The following is a 21,091-nucleotide window of genomic DNA, read 5'->3' as shown; positions in this document are numbered from 1 at the left end:
GAAGAATTATTAGAAATCAAAGATTTTGTTGCATTATATACAGTTATGTATGAAATTGTCGTAAAATTCAACACTATATTTGGAGGGCAAATGCTGATGGTTTTTGTGTGTGATTGTTCGATTTCGGTCTATTTTATTTTCTCCTTAATTTTGTTCACTACTACTAGCGAAAATAAAATAAAATACAGCTTAACACTTATTCTAAGAGTTGTGAGTAATAGGGATATTGATATATTTATAAAAGCTAACAAACTATTTTTTTAGAGCATTCTGTTGTTATATGTTTATAATGCGACGAAAACAATTTCATTGGGGAACAGACTTTTATTACATTTTTATAAAGTTTCTCAGGAAAAATCGAAAATGGACGATTTACAAAAAATTAACCATCATAGAAAAAATATTTTTCAAAGTGCTCGTTTCTATCGTCCTAAATATAAAATAAATTGTATTGATTATAACATTTCTAATAACATTTTATTTATATTTGCAACATTTACGATTTCTTTGATTTTAGCTGTATTACAGCCGTTTTTAAATAACTTGGTCAATCAATAGTTTAATAAAATATTAATAAAACCAATTCTTAGATTATTGAAATCATCATAATGTTTTTACTATTTATATATAAAGCTGAATTTTAATTTGTTAACAGTATAATCGAGATAATCGTAACAAAACGATAAAGCGAAAGAACTGTAAACGAAAATTAATATATGAAACAAAAAGATTTGTTGCTCATTGGACAATCTTTGAGATATTTGTAGTAAAAGTTTTGAGCACAACTATGACAAAATTTTGAATATGTTATACAAGGTGATTTATTACCTCACCATCAAATTTTGACATAAAAAAATGTTAATGAACATATGTCTTATTTCAATTATTTACGAAATTATAACACTTTAAAGTTTTCTGCAGCGAATTTATTAATAGTCAGTAAAATCAAACATTCAACAAAAACAAAGTTGTCATTGTAATATGTCAGTTTGCTGTAAGGTTTAATTATTACATACAAGAAGAAACTCAAAATGTACGCTTATAGCACTGAAGAGTATGCTGATATAATTTTCGTGTATGGTTTTTGCAATGGAAATGCTCGACAAGAATATCAAGAAAGATTTCCACAGCGTCATTTGCCATATTATTCACTTTTTAGCAATTCTTTCAGAAGAATATAAGTACGAAAGCTGTCACGGTCGGTGTTAAGTGAACTAAAATTAGATAGTATAGAACTAACACTAGAACAACTAGTAACACTAGTCTTTTAAGAAAAGGTTTGACGTTTCGGATGCCATGTTGCAACCTTCTTCAGAAACTGGTTCGAAGTGCAAAAACTTTTTTTTCCCTTATTATTAAGCTATTCCAGCCCTGTGCCCATTTGCCATCGAATAAATTCAACAATTTCTCAACTCAATGTAATCTAATGTTCAATGGATTGTATTAGTCAAAGAGGAACAGGATTAGAATATAATTCCAGTGCTTGCGAGGAATAGCCCGATAATATATATGTTGCATGTCGGTAGTCGCACGCCACTATCCAGAAGATTTTGCAAAAAACTCTCTGTTTGGCTATGGTATCTATTGCAGTTAAATAACAGGTGGTTGATGTCACCTACCTCATTACCACATGAACATCCAGGAAAGTCTACAATACCCAGTCTATAAAGATGGCTAGGGAATTTACCATCGAGGCCATCCAGCTTCTCGACGACGAGGATGTCCTGCGTCGTCCTCAGAGGATGAAGCCATTCAATTTAGTGACCTAGTCGATTCAAACGAGAGCAATAGTGCGGAATTATAACAAAAACAATAATACCCATATTCCGCGTATCGGAGTGTGAGCGTTTTTGTGTTTCGGTCTTAAAACGGTAAAAATATGACAATATTTATCAATTATGGGTAAAGCAGACTGGACCATTGGGAAAAGCTGCAAAACATTATCAAGTTTAATTTGGTGTTAAAAATAAGTAACTAATTAGTATGTATTTACTAGGTGTTATACAATTGTGCTATGCATAATATAGAAAAAAAAGATAATAAAGTCTCATGCCCGTTTTTGTCCTATTCAAAGAAATATATATGTTTTTTTAATTGGAGTGTAATTAGCAAAAGATTTCGTTGTGAATGTAAAAGAGGACAATTACGTCATGTTGTATTTTTGCAAGGACTATGAGCAGAACGGAAATTAATAATCTGGAGAAGGTAAGAGCAAGACCATTTTGGGTAGATACATATAAATTTCGTATCTCATCTTTACACCCTTGGATCAGATTTATGGAGTTGGTTCTTTAAATCCCGTACAATCTTTTATTTAAAAAAAGGTCTGCCATTGATCCTTTACACAAGATTGAAAAACAGACTAAGAAAAAACAAGTACAAGAGCGATTTAGAGATGAAGTAGGTATAATTGTTGATAAGCCTTAACAAGGTACTGGAAACTCCAACTATGGTAACACTGCTAGAAGATTCTTTTCTAATCCTGCTTGAACAGTAGATATTACAGGAGTAGAGGAGGATTTAATTAAAAGGTTTTCCATAATTCTCCAAAAAATTCAAACATATAAAACAGCAGAACTTTATGTAGAGCTATATAAATGGTACTACATTCCTGCTTCAGTACACAAAATACTTATATTAAGATCCAACATTAATTTGTTTATTTACAAGAGTTAAAAATTAAAACCTTTTTGTCAAATAATATTTATGTTCAAAATTTTGTAAAGAAAAACACTCCTTAAATACTATTTATTAGGTGTTTATTTATTTTCTATCTCTATTTGATAACATTTTTTTTGCATCAAAAGCAATTAATTCATTTAATTTATCAATACGTGATTGAACATAACTTTCAGCAGAGAAAGCATCCGCCTCTTTACATTTTTGTATAAGCACAGCTTGAAATTCCTTTTCCTTTTTCAATTCGCGTTTTTGTCTCACCTAAAACATCCCAAATACAAATATAAACATCAAAAACGAAACTTAATCAATTTTATTATTTACTTTAGCCCACTCAAATCTCATTTTCTTCCTTAATTTTTGCAACTTATGTTTTCTCATCTTCTTTCTTCGAATTATAATCAATCTAGCTGCTTGTATCTCATCATTAAAATTTTTACTTGGTTCATCGATTTCATCTTGAACATTTTTATCAATCTTTGGAATATAAAACATTCCACTTGGGAGGTTTATTTGGTTATTATTTAACACGGGAAGTCTGATTTTTTCTTCTTTTTGTATAATCCATGGATTTATAAGGCTTGTTAGTGTTAAGGGAGGTGTTTTGATGTGAATGTTAGGTTGGGTTGTTAAATTACGAAAAATTGGTAAAATTTGACCTAAAAGAAAAATTAGTTAATAAACAGGTTAAATACCGTTGAAATTGTTACCTTTGAAAGTACTTAAACGTAATATTTTTAATAAACTTGCCATTTCGTTCGAGTTTTTAAGGTTATGTCATATTTTTTAAAGGTTATGTTAGCTGTCATTGCATTAATTTATTTTAGATGGCGCTTTTAATATGCTATTATAGATTAAAATTATTCAAATTAAGTATAGCTTTAATGATATACCTCTATTAATTTAAAAATAATGTTATATAAATAATTTATTTAAATTATTAGTACAAAATTTTTTGATAGTTTAGAAAATTATTCATAGATGGCGCTATAACTGTCAAAAAATATTTTGAAGTTTCAATTTTACGCAAATAATTACTCCATTAATTCTACGTGATTCTACGATGAATTCTACGAGTAAATTGATAGTAGAAAATGTGGAAAGTATAAATTATCTCCGGCAAAAGGAGAACACGAATAATGCAAAAAGCTTTTCCGATTCATTTCTGCCTCATATTGAAGCTGATCAAAATACAGAAACGGATTCATCTTATACAAGTTCTGAGATAACAACTTCGATTACAGAGAAAGTTGATAGTATTAAGTCATGTGAGTCTGTTTTAAAGGTAATGTAGATAAAAATATTACTAAGAAACAATTTCAAGTATTCATCAACAAATTTTAGATATTTACCTTTGAAAATAGAGGTTTTAATCAACGTAATGAAAAATGCCTTGAATTTTGGAACTTAATTGAAAGCCATCCAGAAATTCAACCGGTTAATTGTACCATTATGGACGCACAGAGAAATAAACGAGATAAAGAATGCCAAACGGAACAAGAGGAAAGTGAAGAATCGTCATGGGTGCGAGCTTTACATCTCTTAAAAGAGAAACACCTCGATAAAGCGGCTGTAAGAAACATAATTCATAAAACGATTAATTTAATAAAGTTCTTTTTTTAATAAGATGAATGCTGGTACAATTTCTTGTAAATATTGCCAATATCCGAAATTCATTGATGTTGAATCTTCCGACAGTGACCATTTATCTGAATTAGATGAATTTGATCCACCATGTCTAAACATGTTGGGAAAACCCTTAGAAAAAGTTTCAACCGAATCAGACCAATCGTTATTAAAACACAAAAAATCTAAACCAAAACCTGTTTTAATAGAAATCCCCATACCTATTAAAACTTTACCTGAACCCGAAATCGAAGAAAAAAGCATTGACAGCAATACCTTCAACATCTCACCCACACCAGCTAACACGGAAGAAACTATTGTTGGGGCTAATTTTACAACAACAAATGAGTCTACAACAAACTTAGATGAAAAAAGTGAACCAACAGTTGATGAACTATCTAATTCTGATACAATTTTAAATTATATAAATGAAAGTAACGATCAGCCTTGTGAATGCGCCGATAATTTGGTTGATTACAAATGTATAAGAGACGATATAAATGAGCAGCTATTAAAAAGTCTTAATGAAACGGCCAAAAATCTTATAAAATTAAAGGAGGATGAACAAAAAAATATTGAGAGTTCATGGAAAAGTAAAGATATTATGGAAAGTTGGAAGAAACCATCTGCGAAAGTCTCAAAAGTTGCTTCATCACAAATCAAAGTTGAAGAAAATATTGAGATTTTACCGAAGGTAACGATAGATGATGGAGCAGATCAACAAGATAAGGAAAAGGATGTTGAGAAAACGAGGAGAGTTAGAGACAGCTACAATTTTCCTCAACGTATTTTTAGTTTAATAGGAGTTGATCCTATGGAATATAGTAAGTTATTCTTAATCCTTTTTCAAATGATTTATTAACTTTAATATTTATTCCTAGGAAAAGGAACTGCTCAAAGTCGTAAAACTCTCCTGCAACAAGCTTTAAAGGAAAACTATAGTAGTAAGATTTAAAATTTAATATTTTGGTTATGTTAAAAAATCATTTGAAGTGAATTCAGATTCATTCTAAATTTTGTCCATTTTTTTAGTAACATAATTACTGGTGTTCAAAAAGTTCTCGTCAAAATTTCTACATTTCTACCGTAATCTCGTCCCAGGCGCGTTTCAGAACCGTTTTGAGTGCTTCTACGGTGACATATCATGTTCCTGAGATTTTTTTGCTCCAAGATGGACCAAATTGAGTAATCCATTGGGTTGAGGGTGAATCAAACGTCGCTACCCTAATAGTCTGGAAACTGCATTTAGTCGAATGTGACGGCGCTCAGTCTTGTTAAAAAATGAAAACGTCTCATAAAACTTGCTGTTGATGGCTGACGGTGTTGATCATGACGTTGCGATCAATGAAAACCAATGGTATTGGTTGCAGAGCAAGTCGATCGTGAAAATATTCTCATCAGTGAAGAGAAAGTTTTGATAAACGAGCACCAGCGATGAGGCTAATCATTCGGAGATTTTACATTCTCTTCAGCTTCATTTTATCGTTGAGGAAGTGTTGACGACCGACCTTGTAGCTTCGAAGCTTTAATTTTCTTCTGATGTTCCAAGTTTTACCGGTACTAACGATAAGTTCCCTTCGATTTTCCTGATCGAACGCTCTTGGTTGCGTTGACCGCAACAATGGACCTTCTGCACATTCTTCGGAGTCGTAACGGTGATTGAACAACCTGTCTGAGGACGTTCAGCAGTTTCAGACTCCTTGTAACGTTTGAGGGCATCCTAGACCCACTTCGGCACTTTACATTCCCGATTTGTGCAGCTAACAGAAGTGGTACAAAATTAAAAAAAATGAAAACAGTATATAGGGTCAAAATTACATGAAATCATCGGAACAAACAACGTCTAAAAAAAGTACGGGAACTTTTTGAACACCTGTATATTTTATTTTACAAATCATATCTCTCTCTCCCTCTCTCTCTTCAGTCGTTGTCCGATTTCAGACGTCGTGACTCATTCATGGAGGTTGTGTGGTGACCCTTTGCCTTGCCTCTCTGTTTTCTATAGTAGGCATCACTTGGCAAACCGATATCTATACCAAATCCTTTACTTAGTCTAAATATCTCTCCAGTGAGTTGCCTCTTCATCTTTTGCCATCAACCTTAACTTGTATCGTGGGTTTTGCCATACCGCTGGATCTTTGGTAGTAATCTCTTGTTATCTTATTATTTTTAGTTCTTCTAGAATGGATGCAGTAGTAACATAACATTTTAAAAGCTTTAACACTCTTTCACCATGTAGCATCCAGGATTTTGAGCCATATGTTGCAATAGGAAACAGTAAAGATTTCAGAAGTCTAATTTTAGTTTCTTTGAGGATACGGTGATGTTTCCACCGTTCTGATTCTTCTCCTTATTTCTTGCTCTGAGCCGCATCTATGTTATTTTTGTGCCCAGATAGATGATCTCATCTTTAACCACTATGTCATGGATTAGATTACAGCTCGAGGTACCAAACCCTCTCGGCATGACTCGGCTTTCTTAAAATTTTGAAAATGTAGATGATATTGCCTTGTAGAGACAGATTTAAGGTATTCGTTGGTTGAATAGTTTTGTCATAATGTGAATTGGCTGCCATTTCGATATAATGAAAAAAAAATACTTCTCTTTTTTCATGGAAAGTTTATTTGAAGGAGTGAAATTGATTACATTAATTTGAAAAAATTATTTGACCTTTTCCTGAGTTGATGCACATTTTGTGCTCGTTTTACTACAGTCTGAATTGTTGCTCCCAAAACATCTGCCTCTGAATTGGCAATTTTTTCAACTTAGTTTTCAAAAATTTTTATAGAAAGAAACCTTTCGCCGTCAAATCTGGCGATCTGGCCGGTGAGTTCAAATTGCTAAATTGGAAAATCACACGGTCTTGAAAATAGTGTTTGTAAATCTTCATCGTTGTACGAGTTGTATAAACGATTACTTCGTCTTGTTGGCACAAAAATGCTCTGTAGCATCTGTCTGACGCACTCACCAATTCGATGATATGGTAGCACTCGGTATTTGTAGCTCATCTTCTTCTTCTTTATTATTACACATGGTACCTAAAAAAGATTGTCAAGACTAGCGTCCTTGTGGCGACTATCCACAGTTAAATTTAGTAACGGTACCCAACAAATACCCATTACCTCGTTTACAAGACTTCACTTTGAATCTTCATGGTCAAAGCTGCTATCATTACCCCATTCGGTCCCTATGAATTCACTAGAATGACATTTGGGTTAAAAATGCAGCTCAAACATTTCATCCTTAACCTCAATATGTGGTATGTGGTAAAAGCATTATACAACTTGATTGAAATGTATATGTTACAGTTAAAGCATTCATTCCGTAAATGTATACATTCTAGTCACTGCATACATTAACTAATTTATTTAGTTGATGTATATATAAAATATGAAATGTAGTTGATGTATACAATTACTAATGACGCCCAATTAAACCTTAAGTACGTTTACTAGTATATTACATAACGAAACCCAACCCAAGGGAGAAAATTTTTGGAGGAGGAGAAAATCTTTATCACTGAGCCCCGATCGGATATGGCGCCTGGAAAAGATCCGACCGGGAGTATTGGACTCTCCTGGCCTAGATGTTGTTGGCCAGGCCTACCGCACTAAAAACTCCAGCTCATTCTGTCACTTCTAGACTTTAGGCTGCCTGGGATCGCTTAGCATTACTTCAGGCTGCCTGCGAAACAGTTGACAATTGTTTTTCTCTATTCTGTCAACCCATTGGTGTCCTCTCATCTTCTTCCTGCGTCCTCATCATTACACTTAGCAGCTCCACAATCGCCTTTCCCATCTCCTCCGTCTCCAGAAGGGTCTCCGCAATAGTATCAATGTTAATTGACTTCCCTATCCTTTGCTCGGTATTCTCACACAAAGCAGGAAATTTTTTATAATAAAAGATTGTGTGTTCTGGCGTATCGTCAATTCCACGTCCATACCAACACTCACTCGACTCTATTATCGTTATTTTTTTCAAATAACTTCCTAAAGCTCCGTGTCCTCCGATAGCCTGTGTAGCGTAATAATTTGTTTGTTAAGTTAAATAGATTTTTTAACCCTTCATATATCTTCCAAAGAGTCTCGTCCAATTCAATCAAAAATTAACGCAATATATAAATTTTCCTCAACCTCAAAATCTAAAAAGTCCAGATTTCTTGGAATGATCAATTTTTATCACAGATTTGTTCCCAATGTTTCTGAAATACTTGGAGCCTTACATTCTCTTTCAACCACTGTTTACAAAAATAATAAGAAGCGCATTACCGTGTGGACAGATGAGCACACTTCCTTGAGGACCAATCGGTTTCAGATTAAAACTCACTTACTTCAGCCCTTGTATGTTTATTTCCATCTTGAGAAGCAACATCATTGCCATCTTTCAAAATCAGGACGTTATTATATGATGGGGAACGAACCTTAATAGATAAAAGTATATTTTTATGATTGTCTTATAAATCTTTTCGCTTCAGTCTTTTAATGGTTTTTCCGGTGTAAAAGGTTTTTTTTTTGCAAATCGATTTGGATAGACTTCCAGCTTTATTGGGTAATTGAAAATTCGCTGAGCAATTTGAGTTCCTGTTTATAAACCAGTAGATTTTTCTATATAACATTCCTAGTTGAAGCTACTTGGTCCATATATGTTTTTTCCAAGTCAGATGGTGATCCAGGTGGATACCCAAATATTTGACATCATTTTGTACAAACCTTGTTTAATGTTAAAGTAGAAACAAACTTGATAACTTCAAACTGATAATAGCTTGAAACTGTTTTTTTAAGATTCTTCGCATATTTATATCATCTTTCACATATTAGCAGAATATGACATAACAAACAGTATTTCATCGCAATATTTATAGTACTTATAGAAGCACATAAATATGCTGTTTAATGAATGATCTAGAGCAGTGTTCTTCAACCTTTGTCAACTCTTCAACCCTTCGTACTGTAACACCCAGATTTGATTTTAGGGATTGATGTGTTGTATTATAATTACATATTACATGTTGTGAACAAGACGCATCTCTTCCTTCATTGTAAAAACTCTATACAAGAGTAACTTGTGTTTATTCAGACAAAAAGATAAATATTCCTTATAAAATATAAATACGTCTTATGACATATAATAGATAAAGACTTTATTGTGCATATTTATTACTGCACAATTTATCAATATCTTGATGAATCGATGTTGATTGGAGACGCATATCATTTTCAGCACCAAGTCGATTTCTGCACTTCGTTTTTGTAGCGACGTATGTGGAAAAGGATTTCTCAAAGAGATAGGTTGTTACGATTCTTTTAGAGCGCGTTTGGAAATTTCCGGATATTCATCCAATAATTTTATCCAAAATGGACCAATGCCATCATATGCAAATGTAGATTTTAATGTGGTGTCGGTACGTATATCTATAAGTTGTTCTCTTTCCTTAATTGGGAAGGTATCCACACCACTGCAATCATTAAAAGGATTTTCAACCCAACTTAAATTATTGCAAGTAGGGGGAAAATATTCTGGTCGAATACGATATTATTGGTTGCTAAGAAATCGTTTAAATTAGCAAAACATTCTGTACTATTTCGTGGTTCAGGTACTAAAATATGTCTGCAAGGTTGGCTAAATTTTGAAACCAACTAGTGTCATTAAGTTTTCTTGCAAATTCATAGTTAAAAAGATACGAATTTCATCAAGCAATTCCTAGAATCGGGTTAGAACCTTTCCCTTGGATAGCCATCTTACATCAGTATGAAGAAGGAGATGTTTATGTAAGCATCCAGGTCATCACACAATATGGTAAATACCCTGGGATTTAGGGATCTAGATTTGATGAGATTAACCAATTTATCGGCTTCATTAAGAACTTTTCAGAGCAGTTGGTATCCGTTTAAGAGGCGATGAAGACAGCCTTGATGTCCAGAACTAGTTTCTTTATACGTGCTATTACGCCCTACGTGCTATTATATGATGGCATAAATTCCAAGAAATTGAATATTTTCACAGTATAAGTAAATTAAATATTTCTTCACATGTTGTTTGAACTGGCAAAGCTTTACATAAACGCATATGTTTCTTAAAAGAGGATTCGTGTATGTATGTAACGAAAATTAACAAAATTGCTAGTACAGCCACATCCGTAGATACCGTAGATAAGTAATCTTTAGCGTATTTCAAACCATTCCCTAGTTCCGCTTCGCAGAAATCTGACATATCTTTAATTCGTCGTGAAATCGTCGTATCAGATAATGGGACAAGGTCAATTTTGCTTGCAAATTTTTCTCCAATCATGGATGTGGTTAAATCTTTTGCACAAGGTTTAATCAATTTTTCTGCTATCATATAAGCTTCGCCTTGTTTAGCTACGCGCCAATTAATTAAATATGATGCTTTTAGTACATTTTTATTATCATCACGAACATACCTTTCAAAGGTATTCCTTTTCAGACCTTTCAAAGTCGAATATTTAGTTTCCAAATGACGCTTTAACTTTGCAGGATTTAAACTGCTGTTGTTCTCTAGTTGTTCATATATTACACAAAACCCATTGGGCTCATTTTTATCGCCAATCCAAGTAAATCCAATCTTCATATAGTCTTCATCATAATTTCGTTTTTTTCGGCTTGTTAATCGTGGTTTATTTTCTTCTCCACTGTTATCCGTTGGGATTAATGTTGGCGAAAAACTGGTCGAACAAGAAACTTTGTCAAGAACTGTAGCATTGACTCGTGGAACCCTAAGTAGGGTTCCGCGGAACACAGGTTGAAGAACACTGGTCTAGAGAAAAAAGGAAAAACCATAATAATTTTTGGAGGTTCTCAACGTCCAAATTTCATAACACCATAATTTAATAATAATAATTATATAATAATGACATTTCAATGTGACCACCCATAAATAAATAAAATTCAGATATTACTGGGTAGGTTAATTAAGACTGATAATCTGCCTTGGTACTAAACAATTATATTTTTACTATAAAAAATTTTACTTAAACATTTATATTTGTAATTATTCTATTTATATAAATTTCTTTTTGATATAGAATTGGTTAAAAAGGATCCTGAAGGTCCAACAACACTGCCATGTCCTTGCACAGATTCTCTTCAAGAAAAAACAAATTCTTATTGTTCTTGCAAATCAGGAAAACGTGCTGTTCCTCCAGGTCTTGAAATAAATGACCTGAATGAGTTCACAAAACATATGCCTTATAAATCCGAGTTAGAATGCATAAAAATGATGGTTGAAGGACTCAGAAAAATAGGTTATAAAAACTTAGGGATCGTGGAAACTTCCAATGAAATAAGGGATTTATTAAAAAGGATTCAAAATAGGGAAATTAGTGAACCTTGTAACTGTCCTTTACACCAAATTGATATGGATCGTATTGAAGAACAACTCAAAGATGAAAAATATATGAAAACCATGTTGTGGAAAAGGTTTGAGGAAAGTTTAGATGTAAAATATGGCAAAGATTTGGGTGTTACAAGCTTTGGGGGTATTAAAGCTAAAAAAACACAATGTGATATTGATAATAACGATGAGGTTGACCAATGAAAATTCCAATTGAAACATTAAACGCATTTTATTTAATTTACATGGTAAAAGCTATTACATACAAATAAATTACCGTTAAATATAAAACAAAGAGATTTAAACAATAAAAAAAACTTTCCTTTCCCACATTTGAACCGTTAAAATGACGAATATGATAAAAAAAACGAAAAATGAATCACTTCGAAGAAGCTGTTAAAAACATGAAACAAGAAACCGGATGACTAATGTTCACCTTTATATAGAACGAACCAGGCTAAAACTTACCTTTCTCAATTTAATTAACAACGACGGTTGGGCTTTCGAACGTTGTTTACTCAAATTACGTATGGGCGAAGTATCGTTTCCGTTGAACAGGGTATTCCATTTCGTAGGTAACTTCTGGCTGTGATAAGATTAAAAGCAACATATCACACCAGAAGTTCCTTCAAATCAGAAACCCTTTCCAAATTATAAACTTCATGTTTTTGCGTCTTGTTTCCAACGATGACTTCCGGCTTAGCGTTGAAAGCGAGTGTTCGATCTAGTCACTTTTTAAAACCGGCAACAATAGACTGAACACAAGCTTACACCACCAAAAAATATCTATTTCTAGATTTTCTAGGTTAGGATGTCTTTCACATGAAGTTGACTCGTCCACGAAGATTATTTGGCTAATGAAAGATGGTGAATGGTTTGTAGACGTTTTTAAAGAGTGCGTTTTACTTACCACGTGCTGGATGCTTCTAACGGTTACAAGAAAGTGATGAAACGAAACGGCGGGAAGAAGCGATTATGGTGAAATGCGCAAGCGTTAACCAACGGTTTTTTTAACCCCTATGATACGTTCTTAAACGTATTCGAATTAAACACAAATACAACAAGGAATTGAATTGGTTTAATATCAATTTGTTTATAGATTGATAATAAAATTGAAAACGTAAGAGGTTAATGATAAATTAATTAATATTTATATTTAATTTAAAAATTAACAAGATGAGAACGTTTTGGTTATTGTGGTGACATCTTTTGATAAAGACGAAAACGATATAATATGGAACTTTAAACATACATACAGGACGTCTCCGAAATGTGTGTACAACGGAAGACCATAGATTCCTTGGCTCAAAATAGGCCGATTTAAGTTAAAAAATAAGAATGGTTTTCGCACTTAAACAATGGATTTTTATTTTTACTAATTTATTTTACCGGTTTCGCCTATTTATTTCGACATCTTCAGAAAGCTTTCTATACAAAATACAAAATAAAATTAATTACAGTTATTCCTTATCTAATCGGAAATAGTTGTTAAAAAAAATAAAAACTTACGTCTGGATCGCATACTTAAAACAAATTATATGGAAAAATCCGACAGCAAAACAACGTTGTAACATCATTAAAATGCATATAAAATTAGTAGAACGTCGAAGTAGGTCGTACATCAAAAAATATGACATCAAGATAAAAGTGATATTGAGGTTATGTATGTCAAAAACGCGCCAGATTTAGTAACAGCCAACTGTGCATGTTGCCAACCTCAAACTTTTGGATGCCACCCCAACCAAACCAATAATTTAAAAGATTAATTTAAAAATAAAGGGAAATAAGGCAGGATTAGGTAGGAAAAAAGGATGGGGAGGTAGCTAAGGTGCGCCAGATGTTGCAGTGAACTACTTGCTACCTAAGTAGTTACCCTGGTTCATCTGGCGGTTTTTGGTTTTGTTTGGGAGGTGTAAAAGGAATTTTTAAATACATATATAGTGGCTTCCTGGCAACGTTTATCTGCTCGTTCAAACAATTATATGTCGGAAAATTATTCTTGAATTTATTAATTCATAGTGTTCAAGTAACTCCATCAACTGTCCTTTATTAGTTTTGTGTATAAGTGTGGTGTTTTCTTTGTCATCGAATTCATGTTCTATGTTAAATGACAGGTATCTTCCAAAGTTAGAATTTGGTTTGGTTTTATGTTCGTATATTCTTTATCCCAATTTCCGTCCTGTCTGTCCTATGTATGTTGCCATATATGTACCACATTGTAATTTATAGATTCCGTTATCATCTAGTTTGTTAATGTTGTCCTTATTATTTATTAATAATTTTCCTATTGTGTTGTTATTCTTGCATGAGATTTTTATGTTGTGTTTATTGAAGAGCTTTTTAAGTTTCTTATTTATTGTGCCTTGATATTGTATGGATCTATAATATTTGGGTTCGGGGTTCTTATCTGGTAAAAGTGTGGTGATCTTGGTGCGGTAATGCCTTTTAAGTTTTCTATCAATAAATTTCTCAATCTCATTCCTAGGGAATCGATTGTTCGTGCTATTTGTTTTATTATGTTAAGTTCTATTATCATTTTGTGTTCATCAAGGTTGGATGTGAGGGCTCTGTCTATCAGCGCATGAAAAGCAGAGAATTTATGTGAAGGTTCGTGATATGAGTCGTATGGTACTATTATGTCAGTCTGCGTCTTTTTTCTATAGACATCGAAGGTCAATGTTTTGTCTTACTATTGTAAGGTCTAAAAAATTTATCTTATTCGCTTCTTCCATCTCCATCGTGAATTTAATGTTTTGATGTAAGCTATTAATATGTTGTAGAATGTCATCAACTTCGTTTACATTAGAGATGTCTATAATTGCAAAAACGTCGTCCACATATCTCTTCCATAATATTATGTTTCTGTAAAATGGGTTTTTGGGGTTATTGATCTCTTCATTTTCAAGCCTGTCAAGAAATATATCCGCCAACAGTCCACTCAACGGCTCAACGGGTAATCCATCTGAAAAGGTGTAAATCTTCTTTTCAAATGAACAGAAATTTTGTTCTATTCATAACTGAAAAAGTTTTAATAGGTTAGAGCTGTCGTCATGGTCTGCTAATTTATCGTTTAAAATTCCCTTGATTATTTCTAGAGTCTGTTTGGTAGGGATATTAGTGTACAGATTTACGATATCGAAGGACACCATGGTCCAGGTATCTATCTGGCAGAACACATTTTTCCAGTGTAGTAATTAACTGTCTTCTGTTTGTGATGATATGTTTGGGCTTAAAAGCTGTGATATCCGTGAATATATTTAATAACATTTTCGAAATTTTATGTGTACTCGAGTCAATCGAACTTATAATGGGTCTTATAGGAAATTCTTTTTTATGTAGTTTAGGCAATGCGTAGAGACGTGGGGTTTTGGGATTCATTGGGATTAAATAATAACGTGTTAAGTTGAGCTTTGTTAAGGTTACTTTGGTGTCTTTAATAGTTTTTTTCACCTTGTTGTGAAAAGTGATAGTTGCATTTTTTATCATAGTATTAAAGTTGTTATTTCTTAAAAAATCATTGGTTTTATCGATATATTTGTCCTTGTCCATAATTATTAAACCTGCGTTCTTGTCTGCCTTTGTCACTATTAGATTATTGTTCTTAATCTTAAGTTTGATATTTTTTAGTATTATTTCTTCTCTTTTTTGTTTTTTCATCTTATTTTGATTTTCTTTTTTCTTACATATTCGTGTGTTTTCTTTAATTAATATTTGTTGTAATTCTTTATGTATTTCCTCTTCATCTGGATGATTACATGTTGTTGCTTCAAGTTCTATACCTAGTCTTCTGAAATTTGGTGTGGAATGGATGGTGTATTTGTTATACACCTTTCCTAGCAGTTTTATTTCTTCTCCAGTAAATGTAGTCTTCGTAAGGAGATATATAAATTACAATGTGGTACATGTATGGCAACATATCACTTTTATCTTGATGTCATATTTTTTGATGTACGACCTACTTCGACGTTCTACTAATTTTATATACATTTTAATGATGTTACAACGTTGTTTTGCTATCGGATTTTTCCATATAATTGTCAAAATTTGTTTTAATGTTCGATCCAAACGTAAGTTTTTATTCTTTTTTAACAACTATTTCCGATTAGATAAGGAATAACTGTAATTAATTTTATTTTGTATTTTGTATAGAAAGCTTTCTGAAGATGCCGAAATAAATAGGCGAAACCGGTAAAAGCTGATCAGTAAAAATAAAAATCCAGTGTTTAAGTGCGAAAACCATTTTTATTTTTTAAATTTCGATAACAAAAGATTTAAGTTATCTATATCCAAAGTTGCTTCGTTTCGCCGCTAGAGGACTTCAAAGTTAGCAAAAAAGTTCTTTTATTTTTTATAACTCGAAAACGCGTAAATCAGTAGAAACCATTTTTCAGAAGTCAGTTCCTAGGTTCGATTGAATGATGGAAAAGTCATGTGTTCACCGGTTATTACTCCATATTTCTTTTTTCTGGCCAGACGACAATTACATTATTATAATTTCTGAATAGCCCATTTAGTTCTAAACCGTTTTTGTCTCTTCTAAGATTTTGATTACATAAGTGCTTTGTTTATGTCATTGCACTTACAAAAGTTACCTCACCGTAGTTGGCACTGATTTCAACTAATTGCAGTTTATGTTTAACGTGAATACAATATCATAGGAATAGAGATAGTTAGGAAAAAACGTAGTCGTATTTAGTTGTTTCAGTACTAGAAAGAAAAACTTTTAATCAATTCTAAGAAACAAAAGGTAACAATAAACTCAACAAGTACAAACTCAAAATATATTCACAAAAATTGGTCAAAATGACCACCGTTTCTCAAAATACATAAATTTGCACTCTGTCCATTGTTTCGCGATTATTTAATGTATTAAATGCTAAGAAAATTTTTCTTCGTAATTCCTCTTTACTATCAATTGTAGAGGCATAGACTTTTGACTTCAATGCCCCCCAGATAAAATAATCACACGGTGTAAGGTCTAGTGATCTTGCTGGCCATTTTGTTGGGGCATCAGCTCCCTTTCGACCATGATATCATCGACCAGGATATTGTTGGCTTAAATATTGCTGAACAGCCATTGTAAAATGTGGCGGAGCATGAACCACATATCGCGACGAAGTAATAAAGGTAAATTTTCTAATAAATCCGGTCTTAATAAATTTAAATAAACTTCGCCATTTAACGATTTGGTATTATTACCGGTCCAATGATGTTATCGCCAATAATTACAACCCAAACATTGACTTTGAATTGATGCTGATGATGGACTGCTTTGGTCATATACGAATTTTCTTCAGCATAAACATGATCCTTCTACTAAAATGTGGGTCGTGGATTCTTTCGTTTTGGATGAGTTGGCAGAAAGTCAAACGCATTTCGTGATCCACAGGTAAAAGCTCTTGCACTTTTTGAAGGTGATATGGACAACGTCTTTACAGACTTCTAGTTGATTTCCTAAGCGTATCGTACTAATTTTAGGGTCTTCTGCCACTCTTTTAAGAACCCTTTCTTCTAACTCTACAGTTCTTCTACAGTCCTTGTACGTTGACATCCACGGTCTGTGTATTTCGGTTTCAAGCTAATTGTTTCCCTGAGACGTCTTACGATATTTCCAAACGTTTGGTGATTTGGCACTCGACGATTAGGAAACTTTTCCCTATAGACTCGAACGCTTTTGCGACCATTAAATTGACATTGGTCATAAACTAAAATCATATCTACTTGCTCATCGAATTGTGATGAACGTGTATTTTATTATCAAAACACAATTTTTACATACGCTTTTTTTGTTTATTTACTACTATCATTTCTTTTTTTTTTTCCATGACTTTTATTTTTTTATATTAACGCCACCTCTTAATACTATCATAAGTGACATTATTACAATTTCCCCATATTCAAAATTGGCAAATTTACAAATGTAGATGACGGAAATTTTACAATTCAACGTACCATTCTTCTTCTGTTGGTACAGTCAGCGTTTTTTTTTTTTACATCATCCACATTTTGGTTCGTTCTATCTTCGGAATAATCCTTATAAGTCAGGTGATTCATATATACATTTTCTCGTTCTGGGAGATTTCCTCGATTCTGTGGTACAAAATTAAATCTACGTGGTGGTCCTCTGTCATTATTTTGGAATCTTGATTGAGAATTTCTATATCCATAATTATCGTGTCCATTTCCATTTCTATTTCGAGAGTAATTATTATCATATCTATTATTACTACCGTAGGTTTTATCATTATTATCACAGTTCGTATAGTTATTGTTATTGTAATTGTAGTTTCTTTGACTTTGCTCTGGTTTTTTATCGTAGTTGTAGTTATAGTTTACTTTTGTATGCCCGTAGTTTATATTTTGATAATTTAAATACCTTTCTTTTCTTTGGTTTTCCGTAAAATCATCTAATCTTCTTAAAATCTCCATTAATTCATTCATGCTGGAAATATTTTGATAAACAAGTGCTACGTTATTTGCATTGACAAAATGTTTGATTAAAATGTCTGCTATTTCCTTTTCTTCCAGACCCTGTATGTATTTGCTACGGTTGTATACATCACACGCATAAATTTCCCTGGTTACTTTCCAATTTTCGTTATACTTTCCATTTAATAGTTTTAATTTTTGTCGGTGTTGTTGGTTACGATTCCAAAACTGTTTCACAAATTCATTTTTAAAATCATCCAAGTTATGGCATTTGTTCGCTACCATTTCGTACCATTCTAAAGCTTGCTCTTCTAAAGTTAGTTGAATCAAATTCAAAATTAATTTAGGATCGTCAATATCGGTGGTTAGTCTTATCAAGTTATTTAAGTATGTCATCGGGTGTATCTTGTCCTTGGTACCCCTAAATTTGGGCCACATTTCCGGTTTTAAATATGATAATGTCGATGTAGAATCTAAATTTATCATATTACTTCTAGTTTTCTTTATATCTTCGATTATTTTAATTACATTGTCGTAATTTTCACATTCTTTTGTTTTTAAATTATCGAAATTTTGTTTATTTAGATCTTGGTTAATTATGATATCTTTCTTTAATTTATCTTGTTCTTCTTGTAAACTATTTAAATTTTTGTGTTTCTTCTTTTAAATTTATAATATCTCTATTTTCTTTAATTTTATCGGAATACTCATTTATTTGTTGATCTATTGTCGTAATAATTTGAATTGTGTTTTCTTGTCTAATTGTTTCAATCTTTTCGTTAATTTGATACGTTATCTTCCCATCTAGTGCTTTAGTTATACCTTCTATTTGATTATTTAATTGTTGTTCCAATTTTTCAAGATTATTTTTTATAATTATTTCATTTTCTTTTTTAATTATTTCGAAGTTTTCTACTATTAATGTTCTATTTTCTTCATTTAGTTTCTTATTTTCGTCTCTCATTCTTTTGTTTTCATCTATTATTTTAGTTGTTATTTCTTCATTTATTCTTCTTAGATTTTCTTCATTTATGATTTTGTTCTCTTCATTTAATTTTCTTAGATTTCCTTCATTTATTACTTTATTATTTTCATCTCTTATTTTGTTATCTTCATTTATTTTTCGATTTTCTTCATTTAATTTTTGTAATTTTCCATCGATTCTTTTTTGATTCTCTTCATTTATTCTCCTATTTTCTTCCATAAATTTAATCATCATCTCCTTTATAGACGTACCTTTACTTGTTTGTTCTTCTTCTTTTTTATCTTTAGATGTCGAAGGTTTCGGTGTTGTTTCTTCACCTGTGTCTCCGATGTCATGAGTTCCCGTTGTGGTTCTACTCAAAGATCTTTCTTCCCTCTCTATTTCTTCAGTTTTTGATAAAGTTCTTCCCCTAGTCTTTCTCTCGGACATCTTTATTGATTTATTTTTTAGTTTTAATTAATATAGTTTTTTTACTCTAAGGATAACGATTGTATTATTAAATTGTCTTTTGAATTGCCCCACGTTGGGCGCCAGAATTGTGATGAACGTGTATTTTATTATCAAAACACAATTTTTACATATATCATAGAATATTTCGGGAGCAGGTTCAAACAGAAATTCGTTAATTCAAAAATTCGAGTTAACGCTTTTTTTGTTTATTTACTACTATCATTTCTTTTTTTTTTTTTCCATGACTTTTATTTATTTATATTAACGCCACCTCTTAATACTATCATAAGTGATATTATTACAATATGTGTAAGTATCCATTATAAAAATAACGTTAAACACGATTTATTGATGTTAACTGACAGTTAAATACAAAACATACTAGAGTTATGTTTTATCATTGCAATAACACATGCATTATCCTTTTGTTTCTTAGAATTGATTACAAGTTTCTCTTTGTCGTACTGAATCAACTAAATACGACTACGTTTTTTCCTAACACTGTATGCTTTTAGGATCATTTCCCTGTGGTATTTGCTTCTGTTTGTTGCTAGCTTCAATCGGAAATCTGCGATCAATAAATGATGGTCGCTTCTGCACGCCTTTTATTTCGCACATCTAGTAATGAGCTTCACCAGCTTGTGTTTGTCGTTATATGATCTATTTAGTTTTGTGTTCTGCCATGTAGTGACGTCCAAGTTGTTTTGTGTATGGTTTTGTATGGGAAGAGTGTCTCCAATTGCTAAGTTGTTGTTCATGTAGACGTCTACAAAATAATTTACCGTTGTTGTTTCTATTTCCTAGGCCATGTTTTCCCAGTGTTATACTGACTGTTCTACTAGGTACAGTTGTAATTATTTATGTTTGAAGACCTGCCGAATTACTATTAAATAATCAATTGATAAAAACAATCTTTATTTTTAAAAATAGGAATTAATTTCTTTCTTTTCTCCTCCATCAGACTCGCAGTGGAAATCGCAGTTGATCTTTTAAATGACTTCCTTCCTTTCGTTACTGATTTAAAATCTGCCATAGTAGTCAAATCTGAGAATAGAGCAGTGGGAAATATAGGAGATCAAAATAAGTTGATTAACACAAATATACCCAACATTACAATCTAATTTTTGGGATATTTATAAAAACAACTTTTTTAGTTGAGTTGAATATAGTAAAATATAACTTTGATTATAATAAACAACAATTGTTTTATGGTGCCTGGCGACAGTCAGTGTGAATTGGTGTGAATGTTCACATTTTTATTGTTTTCGAGATAACTGATACGGTGTACATTGAAACATATAAAAGCAAATTACGAAAATGGTTGAAAATATCGAGATCTAACCGGTATACGTTTTAATTTAAAATTGATGGAGCTATTTCATTCGAATTTGTTGATAACAAAAAGGATCATATAATATTTGATTTGTATTTTGGTATATTACAAATGCTGCTTTGATTTGTAGTTTCGATTTGATTTTATCTCCTTGAAAACTTTGTAGAAAGGTATTATTGATTATGAATCATTTGTAATATTATTTTATTGTCTAATTGAATCATACTGTAAAAAGTAAT

At 32.1% G+C, this 21,091-nt stretch overlaps 3 protein-coding genes and 1 long non-coding RNA gene across 5 annotated transcripts; 1 reads left to right on the top strand and 3 right to left on the bottom strand.

Moving 5' to 3' along the window:
* Positions 1-2,742: 2,742 nt before the first annotated feature.
* On the bottom strand, positions 2,743-3,495 carry LOC111413837 (uncharacterized). Its single transcript, XM_023044951.2, has 3 exons — positions 3,390-3,495; positions 3,004-3,338; positions 2,743-2,940 (listed from the first exon to the last, which is right to left on the bottom strand). Exons 1-3 carry the CDS (start codon positions 3,430-3,432, stop codon positions 2,764-2,766), a joined length of 555 nt encoding a protein of 184 aa, XP_022900719.2. The 5' UTR covers positions 3,433-3,495; the 3' UTR covers positions 2,743-2,763.
* A 196-nt stretch (positions 3,496-3,691) lies between these two features.
* Positions 3,692-11,881, top strand: LOC111413844 (uncharacterized). Its single transcript, XM_023044963.2, has 5 exons — positions 3,692-3,964; positions 4,024-4,251; positions 4,307-5,129; positions 5,187-5,249; positions 11,348-11,881. Exons 1-5 carry the CDS (start codon positions 3,743-3,745, stop codon positions 11,857-11,859), a joined length of 1,848 nt encoding a protein of 615 aa, XP_022900731.1. The 5' UTR covers positions 3,692-3,742; the 3' UTR covers positions 11,860-11,881.
* LOC139429051 (uncharacterized) lies at positions 11,253-12,334 on the bottom strand. Of its 2 annotated transcripts, none has more exons than XR_011639755.1 (2): positions 12,124-12,334; positions 11,253-11,484 (listed from the first exon to the last, which is right to left on the bottom strand). It is a non-coding gene; the product is annotated as an uncharacterized lncRNA (long non-coding RNA). The 2 variants fall into 2 exon arrangements; XR_011639756.1 differs by having other exon boundaries at positions 11,253-11,469.
* Positions 12,335-17,598: 5,264 nt separating this feature from the next.
* Positions 17,599-19,498, bottom strand: LOC139429175 (putative leucine-rich repeat-containing protein DDB_G0290503). The gene is made up of 2 exons (XM_071194685.1): positions 18,792-19,498; positions 17,599-18,721 (listed from the first exon to the last, which is right to left on the bottom strand). The coding sequence occupies exons 1-2, from the start codon at positions 19,496-19,498 to the stop codon at positions 17,599-17,601; spliced, it is 1,830 nt and encodes a 609-aa protein (XP_071050786.1).
* Between the last annotated feature and the right edge of the window lie 1,593 nt (positions 19,499-21,091).

This window comes from Onthophagus taurus, chromosome 2, assembly GCF_036711975.1.
Source record: "Onthophagus taurus isolate NC chromosome 2, IU_Otau_3.0, whole genome shotgun sequence".
NCBI lineage: Eukaryota > Metazoa > Arthropoda > Insecta > Coleoptera > Scarabaeidae > Onthophagus > Onthophagus taurus.
Note: the sequence above shows the minus strand (reverse complement) of the source record. Positions and strands in the feature narration are given on the sequence as shown.

Coding starts and splice junctions, on each gene's coding strand:
- LOC139429175 (XM_071194685.1), bottom strand. CDS start 19,498: ATGTCCGAGAGAAAGACTAGGGGAAGAACTTTATCAAAAACTGAAGAA. Junction 18,722..18,791: donor ATAGATCAACAAATAAATGA/GTATTCCGATAA, acceptor AAATTTAAATAG/TTTACAAGAAGAACAAGATA.
- LOC111413844 (XM_023044963.2), top strand. CDS start 3,743: ATGAATTCTACGAGTAAATTGATAGTAGAAAATGTGGAAAGTATAAAT. Junction 3,965..4,023: donor CATGTGAGTCTGTTTTAAAG/GTAATGTAGATA, acceptor AACAAATTTTAG/ATATTTACCTTTGAAAATAG. Junction 4,252..4,306: donor AACACCTCGATAAAGCGGCT/GTAAGAAACATA, acceptor TTTTTTAATAAG/ATGAATGCTGGTACAATTTC.
- LOC111413837 (XM_023044951.2), bottom strand. CDS start 3,432: ATGGCAAGTTTATTAAAAATATTACGTTTAAGTACTTTCAAAG. Junction 3,339..3,389: donor ACGTTTAAGTACTTTCAAAG/GTAACAATTTCA, acceptor TTTTTCTTTTAG/GTCAAATTTTACCAATTTTT. Junction 2,941..3,003: donor TGAGATTTGAGTGGGCTAAA/GTAAATAATAAA, acceptor GGGATGTTTTAG/GTGAGACAAAAACGCGAATT.